This window comes from Bos javanicus, chromosome 18, assembly GCF_032452875.1.
Source record: "Bos javanicus breed banteng chromosome 18, ARS-OSU_banteng_1.0, whole genome shotgun sequence".
NCBI lineage: Eukaryota > Metazoa > Chordata > Mammalia > Artiodactyla > Bovidae > Bos > Bos javanicus.
In genome coordinates, this window is record NC_083885.1 from 46,104,426 (window position 1) to 46,124,036 (window position 19,611).

Below are 19,611 nucleotides of genomic sequence, written 5' to 3' on the forward strand. Positions count from 1 at the left end.
ATAACTGATTTATTTTCCTGTATACCTGAAACTAACACAACATTGTAAAATCAACTATATTCCAATAAAAATTTAAAAAGAGAAAGATAAAAACAAGTGTAGGTGAGGATGTGAACCCTTGTGCATTGCTGGTGGGAATGTAAAAGGTGCATGGATATGGAAAACTATTTGGAGGTTCTTCATGTTTAAAAATTCAAATTTTCTATGAACTGGTAATCCCACTCCTAGGTATAAATCCAAAAGGATTGAAAGAAAATATCTGTATACCAGTGCTCACAGCAGCATTGTTAACAATAAGCAAAAGGTGGAAAACACCCAAGTATCTAACAACAGAAGTAGATGCATATAGTATCATGTGTGTGTATATATACAATGAAATACTATTCAGCCATAAAAAGAAAAGAAATTTTGTTTTCTTTGAAAATAAAACTTCATTTTATTTGAAATTAGTAATGGTTTTTCCAACGGTCATGTATGGATGTGAGAGTTGGACTGTGAAGAAAGCTGAGCACCGAAGAATTGATGCTTTTGAACTGTGGTGTTGGAGAAGACTCTTGAGAGTCCCTTGGACTGTACAGAGATCCAACCAGTCCACTCTAAAGGAGATCAGCCCTGGGTGTTCTTTGGAAGGAATGATGCTAAAACTGAAACTCCAGTACTTTGGCCACCTCATGCGAAGAGTTGACTCATTGGAAAAGACTCTGATGCTGGGAGGGATTGGGGGCAGGAGGAAAAGGGGACGACAGAGGATGAGATGGCTGGATGGCATCACCGACTCAATGGACATGAGTTTGAGTGAACTCTGGAAGCTGGTGATGGACAGGGAGGCCTGGCATGCTGTGATTTATGGGGTCGCAAAGAGTTGGACATAACTGAGCGACTGAACTGAACTGAACTGAACTGAACTTCCTTATGGGCTTCCCCGGTGACTCAGCAGTAAAGAATCCACCTGCCAATGCAGGAGACACAAGTTCAATCCCTGGGTTGGGAAGATCCCCTGGAGAAGGAAACGCCAACCCACTCCAGTATACCTGCCTGGGAAATTCCATGGACAGAGGAACCTGGAGGGTTACAGTCCATGGGGTCACAAAAGAGTCAGATGGGACTTACTGACTAAACAACAACTTCCTTATATTGGAGCATTGGTCAAAATTCAATACTGATACAAGTGTACATTTCTCAGGGGGGGTCAAAGTACCTACATGAGGCAAATTTTCTGAATTTCTTTTAGAGGTAGGATTTTTAAACCATATAAGATAATTAGAAACAATGTATACAAACAACATGTGTAATATAAGCCACAGCTCAAATTTAAGCTGCATAATTGAACTATTTAAATTACCTCAACTAACATTTGCTAATATTAAGAACACTGCATATTTTCAGTAACTTAAACGGGAGAAATCTTGATTTTTATATATGCTACAGTGTAGATGTATCTTGAAACATATGTAGTGAAATGAGCCAGACACAGGGGTCAAATGTCATTGATTCCACTTAAATGAGGTACCTAGAATAGGCAATTTGATAGAGAAAGAAAGTAGGACAGAGGTTACCAGGGGCTGGGGGCAGGTGGGAATGGGGAGTTATTGTTTAATAGGTACAGAATTTATATTGGGGGTGATGAAAAGATTAGGGTATACCTAAGTGGTTATGAGTGGACTTCCCAGTCGGAGCTAGTGGTAAAGAACTTACCTACCAATGCAGAAGACATAAGAGACAGATTGGGAAGATTTGGGAAGATTCCCTGGAGGAGGGCATGGCAACCCACTCCAGTGTGCTTGCCTGGAGAATCCCATGGACAGAGGAACTTGGTGGGCTACGGTCCATAGGGTCACAAAGAGCCGGACAGGGCTGAAGCACCTTAGCAGGCACGCAGTGGTTATGAGTACACAGCCATGTGAATGTAATTACTGCCACTGAATTGTATCCTCGCAAATGATTAAACTATCTTATGGTATGTATATTTTACCATAATAAAAAAAAAAAAAGAAGTGGGTGGACCGAGGCATGTGAGGTTGAAATTTTATACAAGTGGTCAGGGAAGGTGTCACCGCAAAAGTGACCTTTAAGTAAAGCCCTAAAGGATGTGGAGGATCAGGTGGATAACTGAGGGGAAGGTGTTCCCAAAACAGTGAAGGCAAGGGGCCTGAACTGGGAGGGTGAGTCATTCCCGAACGCTGAGTTGAGTAAGCCACGGGGTGAGTGCAGAGGTTCAGAGAGGGATCAGGCCACTTCTGCTGGGAAGGGGAGTCTTGGGAAAGTTTTGAGCAGAGGGTCGGGATCCAACTTGGATTTTAAGAAGATCCGTCGAACAAAGCATCCCTGGGTACCTAACCTGCCTCTCGGGGAGTCTCTTCAGAAGCTCTTCGTTCCCCAGATGAATTTCCCCTAGCCGCCATCGGGGGGCAACAGAGCCGCGTGAGCGCCTCGCATTCCAGGAGCCTGGCCTCGCCCGCCCCGCCCTCGGCGCAGGTGGCCCAGTCTCTAGGAATCCTTAGGCGGAAACCCGTCCCTAGTCCCATGCCTTCGCTCGGCCCCTTTAAGAGCCATAGTTTCCGGAGGCCTGACCCTGGGGCGGTAGACTCCCGGAGGCCAAACCAAGAGTTAGGAATGGGGGGGTGTAGAGGCGGAGAAAACGTCCAAAGTAGAATTCCAACTTTTCCTGGGCTCGATTCCCCTTCGGAGTTCCCTAAAGGCGGCAGACTTCCTTTCCGAGAATTTGGCTCGGTTGTTCATATCACCTAAGTGCAAGGCGCGCGAGGGCTGCGGCGCCTCCGTCCCCTGTGACGGGAGGACCCCCAGGGCTAGTGGCAAAGTCAAGCGCGGCAACTAACAGGCCTCTTCCAGCCCAAAGCTCGCTCAGATTCGCCCCTCCCCGTGGTGTGTACCTAGGCGGGTCCATCGCCAGCCGAGGAGAGGGGTGTGGGAAGAGAGGGAACAGGTGCGCGGCGCGCCCCGCCTCTCTCAACAGGTGAATCAACGCCGTTGAGTCTCTGTTCTCGTGATTCACACTCTGCCCGGCATGACCGAAGCAGGAGAGGGCCGGACCGCGATCCCTGGTCTTCAACCGCCCTCCCGGCGGGCTGGTCACTTGGTTCCAACCCTCTGGGCAGGAGCGCACCTGGGTCAGCCCACTTCCGGGGAGGGAGGTGGAGGAGCCCCTCCCCGCCGCCCACCCCCTAGCCCTGCCCTCAGCTCTCACCCTGTGTACCTGGGCCGATCCATTCCCCGGAGCCACGGGGGGTGGAGTGGCTCGCAGAGCCACAGTGGGACAAGCAAGTTTCTCCCTGAAAGCTGGACGCGTGCTCTTCATCAACTATGTTTCCTCTAGTTAAAAATCCTAGAATAGGGTAGGGTGGGCTTGGAATAGAGACAAGGAGCGGAAGCGGGAAGGGGAGGAGCAGGCACCCCTCCCAGTCTTGGTGGGGGCCGCGCCCCCTACCCTCCCGGTACCTGGGAGGGGACGTGCGGGCGCGACGAGCCCAGACAGCCGCGATGGCGCCTTTGGCCCGCCCGTTCTCCGGGGGACTGGAGTCCTGCCCGGGTACCCTGAGCTGGGGCGCGGTGGTCTTCGTGTGGCTTTTTCTGAGCACCTTGTGCACAGGTACGGAGCGCGGGGTCCCTGGTGCTGCAGGACGCTGGGAGGGCACTATAGAAGGGCGATGCCTGGAGTTCCAGCGCCTGGGAGGCAGGAGAACTGGGGGAGGGGGAGCGCAGAGACTAAGACCTCCTGATCCCCAAGGTCTCCGGAGATCCCTGTGTGCCAGAGGGAGAAGAATTCTCTGTTAGTGCCTGAGAGCGCTCCTCCGCCCTTGTTCAGAGATAACAGGAAGTGAAACTCCCGGGACAGCGAACCCGGGAGCCGCAGGGAGAATGGGACTCTTTGTGGGGTGGGGGTGAAGGACCACCCGATCACTGACAAAGGCGGGGATGAGGACTCGGTAGCAGGTCGAGATTTCTGAGTCTTGGGGTAACAGGAAGAAGGCACCTGAGGGCTGGATCGGACGATTCCTAGGGGGTGAGATCAAGAAGCAGCGCCCAGGCGTCGGGTGGGTGCGCTATTGAAAATTCCCCACCCCCTAACCCAGTCATGTCGTAAGAATATCTGCGTAAGAGTCTGGTGAAACGGACTTATGAACTAACTTGGAAACCATCTTCTGCTGGATCGGATGTTTGTGGGCAGGGGGTTTCAGGGGGACTTTATCTTTCAGCAAGCAGTTTTGGCATATTCATTTGAGATGGCTTTGGGTAGGGCAAGGTGAAAGGCTGGTGGTGACATAACTGGGAATTTAGCTACTATATGGCGAAGCAATCCAAACAACTCCAGAATCACCCTCCCCTCCGGCCCCCCCCCCCCCCCCAATTCACAAAACCCGGAGTAACTTGGAACACTTGGTTGTTTTTGAAAGGGGGGCCTCGAGCACTGTGGGCTTTGGGGGGCCATTTGGGCTTGTCTGTACAGGCCACAGACCCTTTCCATGAGAGGGTGGCCAAGGGAAGAGGGGACTGGAAGCTGCATTCTGCAGAGGCTGCACTCTGGTTAGAGGAATGGACAGGATGTTCCAAGGAATCTGGCTGTGTGACCTTGCAGTGGCCACTTCAACCCCCTGGGTCTCTTAAATGGGCATGATTATCAGAGCTGCCTTGAGGATTAAGGAACAATGTGTGCCAGGCACTCTCTAAAACCGTACACTTGTAAATGTCAGTGATGTGACAAGTAATGTGGCTTCTTCCCACTGAAGTACTTCCTTGCGCTCACAGCGGTCCCTCTGCTGACTCTCTTCTTGTCCTCAGCCCCCACCAGCGCCATCCAGGTGACTGTGTCAGACCCCTACCACGTGGTGATCCTATTCCAACCCGTGACCCTGCCCTGCACCTACCAGTTGACCACGACCCCCACGGCGCCCATCGTGATCTGGAAGTACAAGTCTTTCTGCCGGGACCGCATCGCTGATGCCTTCTCTCCTGCCAGTGTTGATAACCAGCTCAATGCCCAGCTGGCGGCTGGTAACCCAGGCTACAACCCCTATGTGGAGTGCCAGGACAGCGCACGCACCGTCAGGGTTGTGGCCACCAAGCAGGGCAATGCCGTGACCCTGGGAGACTACTATCAGGGCCGAAGGATCACCATCACAGGAAGTATGTGGGCAGGGGATTGGATGGGGTGGGCCTGAGTTTTGGTGTTGGCTCCCTCTTAGAAGTTCATCAGCATAGGTGTCTGAAAGCACTGGCCAAGGGATGAATTCTTCCTTCTACCCATCCATCCATCCCTTTATCTAACAGCAAAGATTTACCAAGCACCTAACGTATACCAGGCACCACTTGAGGCCCTGGAAATACAGCAGTAAACAAAATTATCAAATGCCTTCCCTCCTGGAGCTTGAATTCCAGTGAGACAGACAAATAAGGCAAACACAAGCCTGACAGGCTATGGTTCATGGTGTCATAAAAGAGTCAGACACGACTTAGCAACTAAACAACAATAATAAACATATACTTTCAAGTGCTTAAAGGTAAAGAAAAGTGGGTAATGGAGAGAGAGGCAGAGGTTCTGTAATAATACTTGTAATATCAGCAACAATAAGTAAAATTTATATAAGTAACAGGGGCTTGCCTGGTGGCTCAGTGGTAAAGAATCCACCTGCAATGCAGGAGCTACAGCAGACATGGGTTTGATCTCTGGCTTAGGAAGATCCCCTGGAGGAGGGCATGGCAACCCATTCCAGTATTGCCTGGAGAATCTCATGGACAGAGGAGCCTGGTGGGCTACAGTCCATAGGTCACAAAGAGCAGGACGCGACTTAGCATACATGCATGCGTATAACTAATAACCTATAAAAGGCCTCCTGTGTGCTAGGCTCTAATCCAGGTTGATGTGAATTAGCTCACTTAGATGATAATAATGGAGTAAGTAGCTTCTGTTACTGTCACTTTACAAAGACCCAGAGAGTTAAAATGACTTGCACAGGGTTACATAGCTAGTGGGATTATAAGTCAGCCCTTTGGAGCCTAGTCTCCAAGCTAGTAACCCCTCTGCTTACCCAGGAAGGTCAGCAAAGAACCCACCTGGAGGAGGTGACAGGAGTGAACCGAAGGAGTGAGGGATACTAATGGAGAAAGCCTACATCTTGCCAGGTGCTTTATGCCCATTTTACACTCAGGACAACTGAGTCACAGAGAGATCAAATAGTTCATCTTGGTGCACACATAGTAAAGGTCTGGCCCTGAGATTTGAACCTAGCCCTTGTCCTTCAGGGTCATGCTACCTACTCAGAGGAGGTGCCTCTTGGGACCAGGTTAGGGGTGGGGAAGTCGTTCATTCATTGATCCATTCACTTGGCATTTATTGGGCATCATCTAAGCGCCAGAAGCTATGGTAGTTGCTGGGGCTAGAGAGGTGATCAGGACAGATGATCCCTGCCCTCAAGGAGGTGATACTTCCGTGGGATGAAATAGGCAACAAATAAGCAGCAAAAGAGTAAGAGGATTTCAGAGGGTGCCGCCGAGTGCTACAAAGAAACCCCACCTGGGTGATCGGTGATCATGATTCAAGACTGCTGTGAAGATAATTTGAAGAGGAACTGGGACTGGGCCCTAAAGAATCCAGTTGGCAGAGAGGAGGGTGATGGGCAGCAGCGGGCAAGGGATAAAGGACGAGTGTTTTAATCATGGGCATGGGGGCAGAGGAGGGAAGGGGTCATCCCTTTGTAGACCCCAGGAGACCAGGCCTCAGAGCACACCCCTTCCCTCTCTGTCTGGACCATGGGCAGGGACCCAGCCTCTCAGTCTTGCTTCGGGGAGGGACTAGCCCTGCTGGCCTTGAATTTCCTTGGGCAGCTGTTCCTGTGGATAAAAGACTTTCAGCGGGGGTTCAGCCTCTATAAGTCCCTACCCCATAATCCAGGGGCTTCTCCAGCCTGGATCAGGTATGACCAGCCAGCACTGTTAGGACAACTCCTGTACTGAGAGTGCCCTTGAAGGCTGGCTGGAATCGTGTCCCCTTTGCTGAGTCCATCATGGGAGTGACCTTCGGGCTCCATCTGGGGCAGATTCTTCCTGCTCCAGAGGCCCACAGGCCCTGGGTTTTCAACCCTGGGCCTGGGTTTGATACAGGCCGTGATTTATAAACATCCATTGTGTGTATGTCCCTTCAGGAAGCCCAGTAGCCACGGGAGCTTCCTCCATTTCAGCTTTGAGGATGGAGAAAAGCAGAGCTGCCTCTGCTGTTCCTAGGGTCACCAGCCACCCAGGTTTTAAAAGTGACAGTCGTCCTGGGCAAGCCAGAGTGGTGTGCCTCAGCTTGGGTGGTTCCACTTCCACTTCCGTTGTTCCCCGCTTTGGGTGATGGGGCGCCTGGATCGGGGCCCTATTTCTACCTCTTCAGGCTGCTTGGGAACCACGTGCACCCCCTCTTGGTAGCGCTGGACCTGAGAGCCCTCTGAGATCACGAGGGCCGCCTCTGCGGTGTGCAGATGAGGAACCAGAGGCCCAGGGAGGGGGAGGGAAGCCCAGCTCCTGTGCCCAGCTGGAGACCTGGCATTTTCTCCCTGTATCTAAAACAATTAGAGCAATGCCCAGCCCAGGTGATGTCAGGACCAGACCCAGACTGGGAACAGGGTGCGGCCGGGAGGAAGGAGGTGAACTCAGGCCTTAGAAAGGATCAAAAGAAGCCGGAAAGCCATGTTTTTCGTGAGTTTTGAAAACATCATATAGGCCAAACAAAACGCATTGAGGCCCAGATCCGGCCCACAGGACCAGATTTCAGCTCCCGGCCTAGGAGCTCTTGGAGTGGGCAGGGGCTGCCTTCAGGCCCCACTCCAGCTTTGGGCAGGGCCCTGGTCTAGGGTTCTGGTTTTAGAGAGGTGCGTTCAGAGTCTGATTCAAAGATACGAGTGGAAAAAACGATGGGCTGAGAGGGCGTTATAGAGAATTCAGAGGATTTGGGAGAATGTAGATTAGAGTTTTAGGATGATTCCATGAAAGAATATATACAAAGGTACCTAACACATAGTAAAAAATCAATAACTGGGGGCTGGATGCTTGACCATAAAGGAGAATGTCAGTGTCCAAGGTCACCCTACCTTCCCGTCACTTTAAACTCAGTCGCCACCTCCACGACAGAGGCACTTCCTGTCTGAGTTCGGTTCTGCTTATCACCGTCTGAAGCACAATATGTTTAAATTTTTTATTTGTCTCTCTTTCCAGTTAGGAGCTTGAGCCCTGTCTGGGTGGGGATTCCTAGCTGTCCTCTAGAGCAGTGGTTCTCAAACATGTGGGTCTTAGGGTCACTTTACACACTTACTGAGGTCCTCAAAGAACTTTGTTTTTACAGCTAGAAAATTGAGAAAAGTTAAAAAAAATTTTTTTAATGATAATAAAGTATGCATGCTGTGCTAAGCCGCTTCACGTGCTATGCTAAGTGTCCGACTCTTTGCAACCCTGTGGACTGTAGCCCACCAGGCTCTTCTGTCTATGAGATTCTCCAGGCAACACTGGAATGGGTTGCCATGCCCTCCTGCAGGGGATATTCCTGACTCAAGGATGGAACTCATATCTTTTCTGTCTCCTGCATTGGCAGGTGGATTCTTTACCACTCGCGCCACCTGGGAAGCCCTAATAAACTATAGATTAGTCTAAATAACATACTTTTATGAAAAAATAACCATATTTCCCAAAACAAAAAAACTTTCATGAAAATGTATGATGTTGCTTTTATATTTTTGCACATCTTACAGTCTGGCTGCATAGAAGCTGGATTCTCAAAGCAGCTTCTGCATTCAGTATATTGTGATAACACATGCCTGTAACTTGTGGAAAACTCCACACTATACTCATGAGATTAATGAAAAAGGCAAATATCTTACTATTATGGTGAAAATAACTTTGACCTCAGGGACCCCCTGTGAAAAAGTCTGGACAACCCCAGGCTTCACGGAGCACACTTTTGAGAACTGTTGCTCTCTAGTATGGCAGTACCTCAGATACTGCCTGAAACATCAGATGCATTCAATGCGTCAGATACTGAATGACTGTATCACATGCCTAATTGAGGATAGCCATGTGTCTAGAACACTGAGGAAAGTCAGTGTGAGGAGGAAAGGGGTTCATTTCCCGATACTGACCAGGGCCTGGGGACTCCAGGTTCTGCTCACCTGGAGCCCACCTTACCCTGGGGTGGGCTCATGGCCAATCAGCCCCTAAGCAGGCTGATAGAATTTGGCAGTAGGGCAGGGGAGCTGTGTCAGTGGGGTGGAACCAGCCCTGGGAGGGTCTGAGAACACAGAGCCAGGCCAGAGGACCAGCCAGAGTGCACGCCAAAGCAGGGTGAGCCCAGCACGTGGTGGGGGACAATGAGCAGGCCGGCGTGTCTGGGGTCTGGCGAGTAGAGGACGGTGTAGATGAGGCTGGTGTGGTAACCAGTGGTCAGATGGCTCCAAAGGCCTTGTGGGCCAGGGTAAGGCGTTGGAATGGTGTGCTGTCGTTGTTGTTCAGCCACTAAGTTGTGTCTAACCCTTTTCCACCCCATGGACTGTAACCCACCAGGCTCCTCTGTCCATGGGATGTCCCAGGCAAGAAATCTGGAGTGGGTTGCCATTTCCTTTGCCAGGGGATCTACCCGACGCAGGGATCGAACCTGTATCTCCTGCACTGGCAGGCGGATTCTTGATTGCTAAGCCACCTGGGAAGCCCTTGGAATGGTGTAGGTAGGCACTGAAAGGAGGTTTTACTATGGATGTGAGGTCTTTCCAAAGAAGGAAGAAGGCTCTGGTTCTTTCATTCCTTTGGCAACTGACTGATGCTCGGGTACTGCCGAGTGCGGCACACACAGTGGCTGCCCTCTGAGCCATCCTGGGGAAGGGTTGGAGGTTCTTGGGGCAGGTGCTGGGTAGGTCCCTGGGAGCCAGAGCAGCTGGGGAGAAAGGCTGTGAGGATGCTCTGTGAGGATGTCTCTGGCTGGTTCCTATGGTTCCTACCTCCTGTGCGCCACGGGCCCAAGGTGGAGTTGCCCACCCCGTAGAATGGCTGAGGGATTTAACTAATTAGGGCCTGAGGAGTAGAGAGGAAACCGGATGTGGGGATGTGCAGAAAGACTTTCATTATTGCTGTAATTAACAGGCTCCTTGCCTGGGGCTGTGTCACAGGAGCGTCCCTAGCCCTGGGCCTTGACCTGATAGCTGGATGGAGGAGGCAACTGGTCTAAGTCTCTCCCTCACACCCCTGCCTTCTGCTGGGTGTGTTAGTCTCCTGCTTCCTGGAATCTGACCTGTTTATCTTTGCCTCCTTACCTAGGCCCCAGTCCCTAGGTCTGCCCTAAGCTCCATGGCGGGTCGTGTCAGGGGCCTGACTTTTGTTCTGAGAGGTGGGATGGGGAGGGTAGGGGAGGGGGGATTGTGGGGGGTGTAGAGGCCGTAAGCTGACTAGAGTCAGACCATCCCGGCCCACCACCCCCGTTTTCCCCACAGCTATACAGCTCATCAGTAATTTCAGCAGACTGCTCTTTTCTCCAAGACAGGAAAGATAACAGTCCCACCTCACAGACTGCTTGAAGTTCCCCATGTGAAAGGTTTAGAACAGAGCCTGAGAGGTGTCAGGCCCTCAGGATGAGGGATTGAATCCCCCCCACCCCCTTCCCCCCAGGCGCCCCGCACCCGCTTGGCCCTCACCCGTCTACCCCCTGCCACAGATGCTGACCTGACCTTCGACCAGACGGCTTGGGGGGACAGCGGTGTGTACTACTGCTCCGTGGTCTCAGCCCAGGACCTCCAGGGGAACAACGAGGCCTATGCAGAGCTCATCGTCCTGGGTGAGTCTGGGCCCTGAGGGACAGGGTTGGGGATGGGCCTCTCCTGCTACTCCTGTGTGTCCGCCTTCTGCCCTCCTGCTTTCTCTCTGGGCTCTGTTGCCTGCTTTGCTCTCCCCCCACAGCACCACCAGTCACTTGGGCTTATCTGTATCCTCCACCCCAGACAGGGACCCCCTCCCCAACCCCGCAACATTTCAAATAAGCCAGAGCCAAACCAGGAGTGGAGAGGAATGAGGCCTCTACCCTTTCCTGGCCTCAGTCTTTAAGCACAGAAATGGTCAGAGTGGATGGGCATTGAGCCAGGAGGGGTGATGGCGTGTGTAACCGAGAAGCTGCTTCATCCTTACCCCGCAACGCGCACCCTCCCCGCCCCGCCACTCCCAAGGCCACATCTTACCCCATAGTCCCTCTGCCCTGCTGGGATGGTGCTGTGTGGTTTGCATAGTTAGTGCTCCCCTCAAGCAAGCCCTCCCCCCACATACCCAGGAGTGGGCTGGGATACCCGCCAGCAGCCCCCGCCCCGCTGTGAGGCCCCCCTGCCACGTGTGGAAGGGATGCTGCTGTTAGCCAGATGCTCTGTTCTCGGTTGACACATATAGGCCCGTGTGGCATGTGCTATATGTGACATGCTGTTGGGCCACACACTGCCATCATCACACGCATGATGCAAGGTGACCCACGTGTGCACGAGCACACAGGATGGGGGACCACGCCCCAGGGTGCTCAGATCACGTGACAAGAGTTCATGTCTGGGTGACAGAATGCACGTACCCACGGCCCATAGAACTCGTGCGTGTTCTTCTGTAAAATGCACAGTCTACATCAGCATGTCTCAAACTTTAGTCTCAGGAGCCAGTTACACTCAGGTTACTGAGGATTGCAAAGAAGGTTTGTTTAAGTTTTTGTGGGTTACATTTACAGTTGCTTAACATATTAGAAATTGAAACTGGCACACAAGCATTACCATCAGAGCAAATGACGTCATCACGTGTGATGGAGCCTCAGGAAAGCTCCGCTGTATCTCTACTGAAGGAGAGTTAAAAAGGGCAGTGGCTTAGTTATCCGGAACGTGGCTTGGCCTCCGGGATGGGACCATACTTTGAGAACCACTGTTTTACCTGCTGGACGCCCCCTCCTGGGGGCAGGCGGCATGGGGTGCTGATGTACAGCCAGGTGTGTGGACACCCCTGGAGATACAGCACTTGTGCGGCACAGAGTGGTGGGTGGCACCTAAAGGAGGCACCAGCTGGGTCATGAAACTTACACAGGGGACCTTGGTGGGCAGAGAACCTGGGCCATACTGTGACTTTTATGGGCTGTAAGGCACTTTTAAAAATTGTGTTTGTTTTTATTTGGCTGCGACGGGTCTTTCTTAGTTGCAAACTCCTAGTTGTAGCATGTGGAATCTAGTTCCCTGACCCGGGACTGAACCCAGGGCCCCTGCCCTGGGAGCAGGAGCATGGAGTTTCAGCCACTGGACCACCAGAGGAGGCCCCCTGGACTGTAGGCACTTTTGCTTTCAAGGGCCTCTTCCTCCAGATTAAAAACAAAAATTCTTTTACAGTTAGATTGTTACAAAGACCATTCATTACTATGTATTCAGTATTGTTACATTTTCTTCTTCAGCCTTTACAATACAGTTAAGACATTTTCCTGGGCCCTAGTGTACTGTCTTCCTGAGCCTCATGGACTAGGACTGTCCTTCTTACCTGGGATGGTAGGACCGTGTGTGTGTGGAAGAGATGGAATCCCAAACTGAGGTCCCACCTCCTGAGCCCATGGGATGTGTCCTGGCACCCTTCTGGGCAACAGAATCCTCTGTGGGGACAGTGTGTGAGTGAATCATGTGACACAAGCCTTCTGGAAGACAGCACCCACAGGGGATGGGGGTGTGGAGGGCAGGAACCGCATGCTAGGACCCTCCTAGGCACCTACCCCATCTCTTCTGCAGAGCACGCCTCCACCCTAATGTGCCTGGAGCTGGGCTTCAGGGCAGGGATGGCCTGGGCTGGCCCTGGTCAGCATAATCTGTCTCTCTTTTGTCCCTCCAGGCAGGACCTCGGGGGTGGCCGAGCTCTTACCTGGTTTTCAGGCGGGGCCCATGGAAGGTACGGGGGTTGAGCTCCCCCACATACCACTTATCGCTTCTAAATATCCTCCCCCTTTTCTAAACACAGTTTGCTCGGACCCCACTAATAACCCCACCGATTCCGGGCGTCTAGCGGCCTGGCTCTGGGCCGTGGGCTGGGCTGGCTGGCGAGGGGCCTGGGGTGTAGACAGAGGGCTCCCGTGACTGGTGCCTGTGGTGCTCTTCTAGCGCTCGGGGTCTGGGCAGCTGGCTCTGTCCCCTCTCAAGGCTACAGCCCATCTTCTTCTGGCTAGGTCTGCTCTCGTTTACTGCCTTGTCCAGATGAGCCCCGGGTGGGTTCCCTAACCTTGGGGCTGACCTGGGTTGTAGTGGAGCGGGCATCCCTCTGCGACTGTACCCCAGCCCCTGGCTTGGAGACTCCAACAAGGGCTGGGGCTGCAGCTTTCCCGATGGGCTTTGCAGACAGGCACCGTCCCCGCCACCGCCCCCTCCCCACTCTGCCCCCAGTGCCCACATCCCTATTCCCTTCCAGGCCTCCTGGCTCAGGGCCAGTTCTTGTGTCCCCGCAGACTGGCTGTTCGTGGTCGTTGTCTGCTTGGCGGCCTTCCTCGTCGTCCTCCTGTTGGGCATCTGCTGGTGTCAGTGCTGCCCCCATACCTGCTGCTGCTACGTCAGGTGCCCCTGCTGCCCGGAAAAGTGCTGCTGCCCCGAGGCCCGTGAGTACCCCTCACCCGCCGCACGCCCACTCCCACTCAGCGTCTGTCCTGCTGCCCCGAGGCCCGTGAGTACCCTCACCCGCCGCACGCCCACTCCCACTCAGCGTCTGTCCTGCTGCCCCAAGGCCCGTGAGTACCCCTCACCCGCCGCATGTCCACTCCCACTCAGCGTCTGTCCTGGGCCCAAGGGGAGGAGGCGCCCGTCTGCCTGCCTCCTGGGACAGTGTCACTCTGGAGGTCATGAGGGGAGTAGTTTGGGGAAAAGTGGGCCAAGGAGGACCTGCTACTTTACATTATCATTTACATCAACTCTTCACTTACTTTTTTACTTTTCATTTATTTCAAGTCTTTCCTTTTGAAGGTAAAATTATGCACAAGGTAAAAAAAAAATTCAAATAGTACAAAACATTGTTCACCGGGAAGTAAAAGTCCTTTTAAAAACAAAATCTGAAGTGAAAGAGGTCAGAAACCAAGCAAGGTTTACAGCCCCCCAAATTTAAGCACCTTTTAACAACCCACATCCACATAAGGATGCTGGATTTTTCCACGGATGCCGTTTAAGGACCATCCAGCGCATCAGATTGAGGTCAGGAGGAGAAGGGGACGACAGAGGATGAGATGGTTGAATGGCATCACCGACTCGATGGACATGGGTTTGAGTGGACTCCCAGAGTTGGTGATGGACAGGGAGGCTTGGCGTGCTGCGGTTCATGGGGTCACAAAGAGTCGGACACAACTGAGCGACTGAACTGAATTGAACTGAGCACATCAGAGAGGGTCTGGGATTAGACATGGACCCGAGGTGGAGGGGGAAGAAGCAAACAGGAGAGGTGGGAAAGGAAGAGAGAGGTGCCTCCCTCCTGCCGCCCCACTTCCCCCCTTGGGGACATCAGTGCTTCCAGTTCCCTGGTTACCTTCCCGAGAGCACCTCTGTACTCAGTTATTGGGAAGTTTCCATCAACTCTGACACGGAAGTTCTAGACCCAGACACCTGCTCTCTTGTTCCTTGTACTAAAAGTAGGCCGTGAAAACATACTTCTCTACTAGTTCTCAGTGAGGGCGCCTCACCTTTTCCTTTGTCACTGTCAAGTTCACCATATCTTTGGTTGACAGACAGATGACCCTGGCGGCTAGAAAGAAATAACTTTACATGTTAGGAGCACCTAGACTAGGAGAGACCAACAGAGGGACAGACCTGCCCCCTCTCATGGCACCTGCTCATTTCTAGGCCAAGAGTGAACACGTGGTAGAAAGAATTACCCCGGTGGCTCAGATGGATGTGTGTTAGCATCCTGACATTTAAGGTTTCCACGTGCCGTGACTCCAGTGTAATTAACACAGTCCAGGTTAAAATCATAGGCAGTCATCGCAAGCTTGGGCAGGTGGAGGTTTGAGGCCTGGCTAGACCTCTTTACCTGTTGGGAAGTCCACTGAAGGACTTCCCCTCTCAACCTCAGTTTCCTCCTCTGTAAAATGGGGCCACAGCAGAGCCTGCTGTACAGCATGAGTCAGGATCCCGTGAACTGGTGTGTCCCGCATTTAGAGTGGGGCTTGGCCTACACAGAGCGTTCCACGCCCACAGCTGCCAGACATTGCTGCCGTCAGCATTGGTAATGACCGAGGGCCAGGATGCAAATTAGAGCCCCTACCACTCACACCATGTGACCTCAGGTGAGCAGCTGGTTTCCTTCTCTGCAGGGTCCTGCCATCACGGGGTGTCATGAGCATTAAGGGAAATGCTGTGTGTCAGGGCCCAGCACAGGGCCACGGCTCAGACCATGCTGGCTAATTTTCTGGTCACTGACTGAACTCAGCAGTGGGCAACCTGTTTCACCACCGCCTGGAGAAATCAAATCCACTGCTCTCTGGAGGCCCACACTGGCCATCTCCTCCCTCTCAACATTTTTAGTTGTGGGTGTCTTGCCTATTACTTGCGGGGGTGGGTGTTAGTCCATTTCACAGGTGGGGTAGGATTCCCCCCAGGGGTGCAAACAAGTTTGCAGTTAACCCCGCTAATTAAGGCAGGGACCAGGACTGTGAATGCCAGTCCCAGGGCCCAATTTCCTCCACCCTGAGACCCTGCTCCCCCAAACTGAGATCCCATTAACTCCCCGCCAGAGGCCCTGTTATTTCTGCCACAGCCACAGCCCTCCTGAGCCGTCCTAGAGCAGCAACTCCCAGAGCTAATTATAAAACAGCACGTCCGCCAACTGCTGAGGGGCTTCTTCGGTGTGTGTGTGTGGGGGGGGGGGGTGCGGTAAGCACTGAGCCTTCTGCTGCCCAGCTGAATTGGGTGAAGGGAGCTTTCTGAGCCTGATGCCCCACTCCATCTTCCCAGTGGGGTTTGGCCTACACAGAGCGTTCCATCATCTTTGGAGTTCCAGGACGAAAGCAACTTGCCTAGGCCCGTGACTGCCTCAGAGCAGCCACCAGACCCCAGCCTCTTGCCTGGGGAGGAGGGTGCTGGGGAGGATGTGCCCTTGAGTTGTCAAGCCTAGAACCGGGCGGGGGTGGGATGGGTGTGGCCCCCAAGGTGGAAACACTAGAGGAGATGCTTTGCTGGTTGGCTGAGGAAGTGAATGCTGAGGTTCCCAAGACGGCTTCCCATCACCTCGGGGTCTGGAAGACCCTGCAGGGAGGACCCAGCAGGCAGGAAAGGGGAGCAGGCATGGGATCCCCGCCCCCAGATGATCCATTTTTCTAATGCAAGGGCTCGGATGTCAAAGGGAACACTTATTTCTGGCTTGTGGGTCCAACACATTGGTGTTTATCTACAAGACACCTCTGTCCCTGTTGCTCTGTAAGAACACAGGTCCAGAGTGGCCGTGTCCTATGATAAGTTGGCAGCAGAGTTTGACGTAAAACCTTGTCAGATGCTGGGAAACCACTGTACTGTCAAACAAACTGGCATTCCTGATTGGGGCCGCTGGTGTACACCCTCCCATCCTAAAACTCTTGTGGGGAACGGCTCAGGAGGTGTGGACTCAACGCAGCTCATGTCCTCTGACCTCAGGGACCCTATAGCAACCAACCAAGCACACAGGGAAGCTCTTCAACAGGGGACTGGGGAGAAGGCCTGTGGCCCCTGGGGCTCTTCTCATGCTGTGTGTGTTCTCCCCAGTATACGCTGCAGGCAAAGCTGCCACTTCCGGCGTTCCAAGCATTTACGCCCCCAGCACCTACGCCCACCTCTCCCCTGCCAAGACCCCGCCCCCGCCAGCCATGATCCCCATGGGCCCTCTCTACAATGGGTACTCTGGAGACTTCGACAGGAATAGCTCAGGTGAGGCCCTGGGGACAGCCAGGAGTAGCTGGTGGGAGGTGGAGGGATGCAGGGAGGCTGGGCATATGGCTATTAAGGGGTCTGGAGTTGGAAGAGGGAATTGGGGGCAGAGGGCAGGGGGCTGGGAATGCACGGTTTTGCTCCTGACAGCCAATCTCCCCCAGTTGGCGGCCACAGCTCCCGGGTACCCCTGCTTCGTGACACAGACAGCAGCGTGACCTCTGGTGAGAACCAATCCTTACGAAGTTGAACATGCCTATAGGGGAGGTGGGGTGGTCAGCATCCAACCTCTGGAACTGATCACCTCCAACTCCTATCCCTAGAGATCCGCAGTGGCTACAGGATTCAGGCCAACCAGCAGGACGACTCCATGCGGGTCCTATACTACATGGAGAAGGAGCTGGCCAACTTCGACCCTTCTCGACCTGGGCCCCCCAATGGCCGTGTAGAACGAGGTGAGCCTTAGGATCTGAGGGATTCTTGAGGGGGCTGGGGGAAGCAGGTCTCCCTGATAATTGCCCAGGGACGCTTGCTCCACATCCTGAACACAATCCCTCATTCCCTACCATGGCCACAGTGAAGTGTACAGAACCCTGCAGATCGTCACTAAATAGGTGAGAAGCCTGGGGCTCCCTTGAGAAGAATGTATGAGCCAAATGAGTGACACTGCTGGGCCCCTGGGCTCCTGACATTAGGTCCTGACCACCTCCCACCAGTAAGAGACACCTTCCTTCCCTACAGCCATGAGTGAAGTCACCTCTCTCCACGAAGACGACTGGAGATCCCGGCCTTCACGGGGCCCTGCCCTCACCCCCATCAGGGATGAGGAATGGGGTCACCACTCCCCCCGGAGTTCCAGGCGGTGGGAGCAAGAGGCCCCCCTGGAGCGGCCAGGGAACAGCCGGGGTGCGGGGCGGCCCCGAGCCCGCTCTGTGGATGCTCTGGATGACTTTACCCGGCCAGGCTCTGCTGAATCAGGGAGGAGATCTCCCCCAAGCAGTGGGAGGAGAGGCCGGGCCTATGCACCGCCGCGAAGTCGCAGCCGCGATGACCTCTATGACCAAGACCAAGACGACTCCAGGCACTTTCCACACTCCCGGGATCCTCACTACGATGACTTCAGGTCTAGGGACCAACCTCATGGTGACCCTCGGGCCCGCTACCAGCGCTCCCGGGACCCTAGGGATGATGGCTCCAGATCCAGGGACCCCCCCTATGACGGGCGGCTACTAGAAGAGGCCTTGAGGAAAAAGGGGCCAGCGGAGAGGAGGCCTTACAGGGAGGAAGAGGAAGAAGAGGCCTACTACCCTCCAGCGCCTCCCCCTTACTCTGAGACTGACTCCCAGGCTTCACGGGAGCGGAGGCTTAAGAAGGTGAGTGATAAAGCCCTGAAAGCCTTCCTGGACTCTCTTCTCCAGTCCTCCCTGGCTCACATCCATCTTTCTTTTTCCTTTGCAGAACTTGGCCCTGAGTCGGGAAAGTTTAGTCGTTTGATCTCAACATTTTGTATGTAGTTTTTGTACTTTTTTTTTTTTTAATTGGAGGGATCATTGATGATCTTCTCTTTGTAAAACTAATAAAACTTCTGATCACAAGTCTTGAGTCCGGAGGAAAGCATTTGTTTTGTCGCGCGAGGTGGGGAGCCCGGACAGCTGCTGTGTGTGTCTGCAAAAGGCCGCATGTCCAGTTCTCTCATGGGACCTGTGTCCCGAGCCAGGAGGAAAGGACCGGCTCTGCCTTCTCCGACTCTCCACCGGCCGGAGTACGTGCCCCACGCTAGCTCCGCCCCGCCCTGCGTGCGCGCTCCGGCCCCGCCCAGACGTGCGCATGCGCCCGGGGTATCCGCTTTCGCGCACTTCAGTCCGGTCGACGAGGGCGCGCGTGCGCGCTCCCCTCCATCCACCCAACGCCCCCCTCCCCCGCCCCACCCCACCGACCTACTTTACTGTCTCCAAACCCAGCCGCTTGCCTCGTCCCCGGCGACCAGAGGCCTTCTTCCAGGTCCCCCGGAGTTCCATCCGGGCCCACGTTCCACTCGGGCGGCCCGCCGGCGGGTGCCGGGAGACAGCGGCAGCGACCTCGCTCCCAGCCGAGACCTGGGCCCGCGCGCCCGCCCTCCGTCGGAGACAGACAGCGCGCGCGCTCCCCAGGGGCTGCCCTCCCCCCTCGCGCGCGTCGGCCCCGGGCTCGCGCCGCCGCTGCCGCCGCGCGCGCGCAGCTCAAGTAAAGGAGGAAAAAAAAAAGGGGGAAAAAATAGAAAGCGGCGGCGGCTGCAGCAGCGATCCGCCGCCGTACTGGGCCAGGCCGGGCGGCGGACACGCAAGCCGGCGATCCGGGGGAGAGGCGGAGGCCATCCTGGGCGGGCCGGGTTTAAAAAAAAAGTCGCGGCGGCGGCTACTCAGGGAAGGAGGCCCGAGGGCCGCGTGCAGCGGGCGGGGGGCGGCTGCGCTGCGTCCCGGAGCCTAGAGCCGCCGGGAGCCGGCCGGCGGGCGAGCAGGCGGAGGCGGCTGCTGGAGCAGCGGCGGCGGCGGCGGCGGCGGCATCTCCTCCTCACATGACCCCACTGTTTGTCCCCGTGATCAGCGCGAGCGGCTCCCGTGTCTCCTCCGTCCCCTCCTGCCGCGCGGCGTGAGCGCCGGGCTCGGGGCCCCCCCGGCCGCCCGCCCCCTCCCCTCCCTCCCCTCCCCTCCCCTCCCCTCCCCCCCCGGGCCCGGCG

The 19,611-nt window shown here is 54.4% G+C and overlaps 1 protein-coding gene across 2 annotated transcripts; it reads left to right on the plus strand.

Moving 5' to 3' along the window:
* Window positions 1-3,152: 3,152 nt before the first annotated feature.
* Window positions 3,153-18,490, plus strand: LSR (lipolysis stimulated lipoprotein receptor). 2 transcript variants are annotated; one of them, XM_061387983.1, is made up of 10 exons: window positions 3,153-3,607; window positions 4,798-5,142; window positions 10,688-10,807; window positions 12,859-12,915; window positions 13,466-13,612; window positions 16,734-16,895; window positions 17,060-17,119; window positions 17,219-17,350; window positions 17,637-18,268; window positions 18,354-18,490. In XM_061387983.1, the coding sequence occupies exons 1-10, from the start codon at window positions 3,499-3,501 to the stop codon at window positions 18,387-18,389; spliced, it is 1,800 nt and encodes a 599-aa protein (XP_061243967.1). In that variant the 5' UTR covers window positions 3,153-3,498; the 3' UTR covers window positions 18,390-18,490. The 2 variants fall into 2 exon arrangements, with proteins under 2 accessions (XP_061243967.1, XP_061243968.1); XM_061387984.1 differs by lacking the exon at window positions 12,859-12,915 and having other exon boundaries at window positions 3,154-3,607.
* The last annotated feature ends 1,121 nt before the right edge of the window (window positions 18,491-19,611 follow it).

Excerpts from the sequence above, each read along its gene's own strand:
- LSR (XM_061387983.1), top strand. The coding sequence starts at position 3,499 with ATGGCGCCTTTGGCCCGCCCGTTCTCCGGGGGACTGGAGTCCTGCCCG. Across the intron at positions 5,143-10,687 it reads AAGGATCACCATCACAGGAA|ATGCTGACCTGACCTTCGAC; the intron begins GTATGTGGGCAG and ends CCCCTGCCACAG. Across the intron at positions 13,613-16,733 it reads GTGCTGCTGCCCCGAGGCCC|TATACGCTGCAGGCAAAGCT; the intron begins GTGAGTACCCCT and ends TGTTCTCCCCAG.